Source organism: Lactuca virosa, chromosome 2 (genome assembly GCF_052849685.1).
Source record: "Lactuca virosa cultivar CGN04683 chromosome 2, Lactuca_virosa_CGN04683_v6, whole genome shotgun sequence".
NCBI lineage: Eukaryota > Viridiplantae > Streptophyta > Magnoliopsida > Asterales > Asteraceae > Lactuca > Lactuca virosa.
The window spans coordinates 31,893,892-31,898,574 of NC_136427.1; the positions used below are offsets into that span (position 1 = coordinate 31,893,892).

Genomic DNA, 4,683 nt, shown 5'->3' on the forward strand with positions numbered 1-4,683 from the left:
ACCAGAGGGTCCACAGAGTTCGGACCGGAGGGTCCATCAGAGCTGTGGGACTGGAGGGTCCCACTGAGACACATTGACCGGAGGGTCTTACAGAGTTATAGCGTCGAGTGGCTAATGGGTGTATGTGGTATTTTAGGGAACTCACTAAGCTTCGTGCTTACCGTGTTATGTGTTATGTGTTTCAGGTTTTCTCAGGATTACGGTAAGGCACCGGCTTGATTGTACACACCAGAGAAAGAGTTATGTTTTGAGGATCCTGGAGTATTAATCAAACAATTATGGAGTTGCGTTTTGTAAATTAGATCAAAGAGATTTTTGTGAAATGTGTCATGAGAATTATGTGATTTTAAAATGAAAAAAATTGTTCGAAAATTTACGGTGTTACATAGTCTGATTGGATGCTTGTATTTAAATTATTTCCAAAATCCTTGCCTCTCGTCTCAAAAGGGTTATGGGTGTTTGCCTTGATGTTGTACAATTATCTTATGTTGAAGTTAGGTACATACTGGATGGACCGTTGATAGTGAATGAAATTTGTTCTTGGGCGAAAAAGACCAAGAGAAAGGGTTTGCTATTCAAAGTTGATTTCGAAAAAGCATTTGACTTGTTAAATTATATTTAGACTCAAATCTTTGTCAAATGGGATTTGGGGACAAATGGAGGATGTGGATCAAAGGTTGTTTGACATCGACCAGGGCTTCCGTACTTATCAATGGTGATCCTACACGAGAATTCACAATGGAAAAAGGTGTCAGATAGGGGGATCCACTTTCACCTTTTCTATCCCTCATTGCCATGGAAGGACTCAGTGTGGCGTTAAAAACTGCATGCAACAAAGGCATATTCTAAGGTGTGCAACTTTGTTAATAATGGGCCGACCATTTCACATCTGTTGTACACTGAAGATGCTCTATTTATAGGGGAATGGACAGAAAGGAACATTAAGAACCTTGTGAGGATACTACACTGTTTCCATATCTCTTCAGGACTAAATGTGAATTTCTACAAATCCAGAGTTAACTAAGACGACTTCTTGGGCTAGACCCCTTGGTTGTGCACCATCTTGCCTACCTTTCACATACCTCGAGGTTCCCGTGGGTGCTAATATGAAACTGAAGAAGAACTGGAAGCCTATTATTGATAAATTCATGTCGAAACTCACGGTGTGGAAATTGAAAACATTGTCGTTCGGGGGCAGGATCACTCTAATTACGGTCGTACTTAGTAATCTTCCCACTTATTTTCTTTCTCTTTTTGCTGCACCTACTAGGGTGCTAGACCAACGAAATTTTTTTTGCAGAGATTTCCTATGGGGCAGATTGGATGGAGCCTTAAAAATTAGATGGGTTTCGTGGGATAAAATCATAGCATCAAAAGATGAAGGCGGATTGGGTGTGGGTTCGATTAAAGCACTCAACATTGCCTTAATCGTTAAGTGGTGGTGGCGGTTACGATCTGATTCATCTCTCTTATGGAGTCGGGTTATTTCAAGCATTCATAACCTAAATTCTAAGCCTCCAGATTATTTTGCTAATATGCAAATCCCATGTTTATGGAAAAACATGGCAGGGGTAAAAAAGGAAATGTTAATACTTGGAATTCGTCTTTCCGATTTCATCGTGAAAACAGAAATTGGAAACAATGCAGTATGGAGATGTAGCTTATCTTCTGATGGGATATACTCGGTCAATATATTGAAGAAGAAAATTGATCAACTCATCCCGATAAACCTGGAAAAAATTGAATGTGCGAAAGAAGTTCCAAATAAAGTAATGTGCTTTATATGGAAAGCTAGAATGGGTAGAGTTCCAGCTGCAACAACACTTCAAAAGAGGGGGGGGGGTCAATTGGACTCCATAACTTGTGGGTATTGTGATTATGAGGAGGAATGTGTCAACCATGTCCTTGCTAAATGTTCTTTCGCAAGGATTGTGATGGAGTGGGTTTTCAAATGGTGTGATATTGTTGCAATTCAATTTAATTCAGTGGTGGAGGTTCTTGATTTTGCAGCAGGCTGGGGAAACTGCCCAAAAAAAAAGGTCATTGCTACTAGTCATATGCTACAGGACACTTTGAAATATTTGGAAGGCTAGAAATGACAGAGTCTTCAATAACCGGTGTATTTCTCCAACAAAGGTGGCAGACATGGTAAAATCAAAGGTGTTCCTTTGGGTAAAATATAGAATTAAATATGGTCGGATAGTGAATTGGAATGATTGGTGCGTTAATCCTTTTCATCGCATTTAAATTTTTCGTGTTTTCCCTATCATTGTACTTTGATCGTCTAGCTTCTTGCTAGTTTTGAGCCTGATTTTAATATATTTGCCGGTTCCAAAAACAAAAATCATTTGATTCGCACATTAATTTGCAATACCTAGTAAGCATCAGATATCTCATAATACTAGTTATTTGATTCCCATTAAGTTGACTTTCTCACTCTTAGACCACCCATAGTTACACCTAAAAATGCAGGACCCTATTTCACTCCAAACTGATAAAAGTTATATCGATCTTGATCTTAAATTTTGATTCTTTTACATGTATACGAATTGTACCAGTTAACTTTTTTTTTTTTTGGAACAGCAAATTTATTCTACTCCTACACTATTCCTAAATCTTCATCTATGTCTCTCACGAGACTTGAACCCTTGACCTCAAAGAGGGATGATAACACTGGATACCGCTGGACTATGAGCCCTTTGGTCCCGTTAACTGTTTTACTAAATGAGTTTTGTACGGAACATTATTGATTTGCCCCGTTTATAATCCGCGTCATTGAATATTATGACCTTTTCATTTCCCCATGTTTTTAAGCCTTAGCTATATAATTTTATTGCTAATGATTTTTCTAGTTACACAGTTTATGTTGCAGTCATACGTTAATAATTTTTTCATGTTTCCTATTATATGTACTGGTTCAACGTATATGTAGTATTTTTATTTTTCCACGTTTCCTATTATATGTACTAGTTCATCGTATATGTAACATTTTTATTTTTCCATGTTTCCTATTATATGTACTGGTTCATCGTATATGTAATATTTTTCATAGAAAGGATTCTAGATACAAGGCAGCAGTTGAGTATCCAGATCGATGATGGTTGCTTGCTGTAATATATTTGGTTGTTTGTTGTGATATTTTTTTTTATATCAAGTGTATTTGGAATATAATACACGGATGTTCTAATATGGCTAACCTTCTGTATTATATCTACAATTTTAACATTGCCTTTTTCTAGTAGAGTTCATATTTTCTGGTTAAACCAAACTGGCATTGTAAAAGGGAAGTGATTTGTACACAACAGTCTTTTGCCATACACAACTATTTATGCATTATATAACTGTACAATACAACATTTTAAAGCACCAATTGTTGTGTATGGAGAAAAATTGTTGTGTACGGATCAGCTCCCATTGTAAAAGCCGGTTTGGTTTTTAGTCGTTTTATTTATTTTTTATTTTTTTTTATATCAATTCGGTTAAAACGTAACCACTTTTTGGTTATGGATTTACTTTCAAATTTTAAAACCTAACCAAAACCATTGGTTCCATCGTAGCAAAAACTGGCTATAAAATAAACCGGTCTGGTTATTATCACTAGATAAAAAACCGGTTCATTTATTTACGTATTCCGATATAATCTGGGCCAAATCATAACCATTTGGGCTCATACTACGATGAAACTATACAACCTTAATTTATGGGCTTTTGGGTAACCTGAAGGTCCGATGCCAGAAAACTGGTCGGATGCAATAACCTATGGATACATAAAATCTTTTGTTTGGATGTGCACATCTTGAAAGAAAACATATAAACTTTGAAAACATAAAGATATAAACTTGTATTTCTCTCTACCTTTGTGGTTGGGACGCAAACTTGTATTTCTTTTGTCTTATTGATATCCGATTTTAATAAACATACAAACTTGGAAAACATTACGATATTAAATTATATATGATCAAGCAGATATTTTAAGCAAATAAATATTAGAAATCAGAAAATCATACATCCATTAATCAACATATCTTTCTCAACCTTGATGTCGATATATAATTAATTCATTTTGTATTTTATGCCTGTCAGTCTTACCTTTGGCTTTAACGAGAAGTAACAAAATATCATTTTCTCATATTTCAATTTTGTAATCAATCATTTGAGTATTTCAATTTTGTAATCAATCATTTGAGTAGTGCAATACTATTCCAAAGGCACCAGACAAAAAGTTAGATCGCTTTTATATATCTTAAATTCGAATAAGATGACGACATAATTACAAAAGTCAAAAAGTTATGGGCCATTGCTAATTGTCATGGCAAAGAGATATCTTCGAAGTAGCTATATATGTTTATTAACTGGGATATATGAACGTTTGTATTTTTGTTGGTTTTTTGTACTTGACGTATAATGATAATGACAGGATGGTGTACATTTTTTATTTGCCTTCCACGTGTGTGAAAACTTGGTTAAATGTCATGAATACATTGTGAGCTAGGCTTCTTCGGAAGAATGTATACGCATGCTTATGTTTGTATTCTTAGTTGTATTTATGTTGGGATTGTCTTTATTTCACAAGCGAAGATGATATTGAAAAGGTTACGTGTATAGTCTGTTAGGCCAAACTCCAAGGACCGATCTAGCTGATAAATAGGGTTCACATGTGTATGTGCTGATATTTCTTGGCAG

General features: G+C 35.5%; 1 protein-coding gene across 1 annotated transcript; it reads left to right on the forward strand.

The window, feature by feature from the left end:
• Window positions 1-1,106: 1,106 nt before the first annotated feature.
• LOC145157340 (uncharacterized) lies at window positions 1,107-2,093 on the forward strand. The gene has a single exon (XM_079076396.1). The coding sequence runs from the start codon at window positions 1,107-1,109 to the stop codon at window positions 2,091-2,093; it is 987 nt and encodes a 328-aa protein (XP_078932522.1).
• The last annotated feature ends 2,590 nt before the right edge of the window (window positions 2,094-4,683 follow it).

What these genes read in the sequence shown, in the direction of transcription:
- LOC145157340 (XM_079076396.1), top strand. Translation starts at nt 1,107, where the DNA reads ATGAAACTGAAGAAGAACTGGAAGCCTATTATTGATAAATTCATGTCG.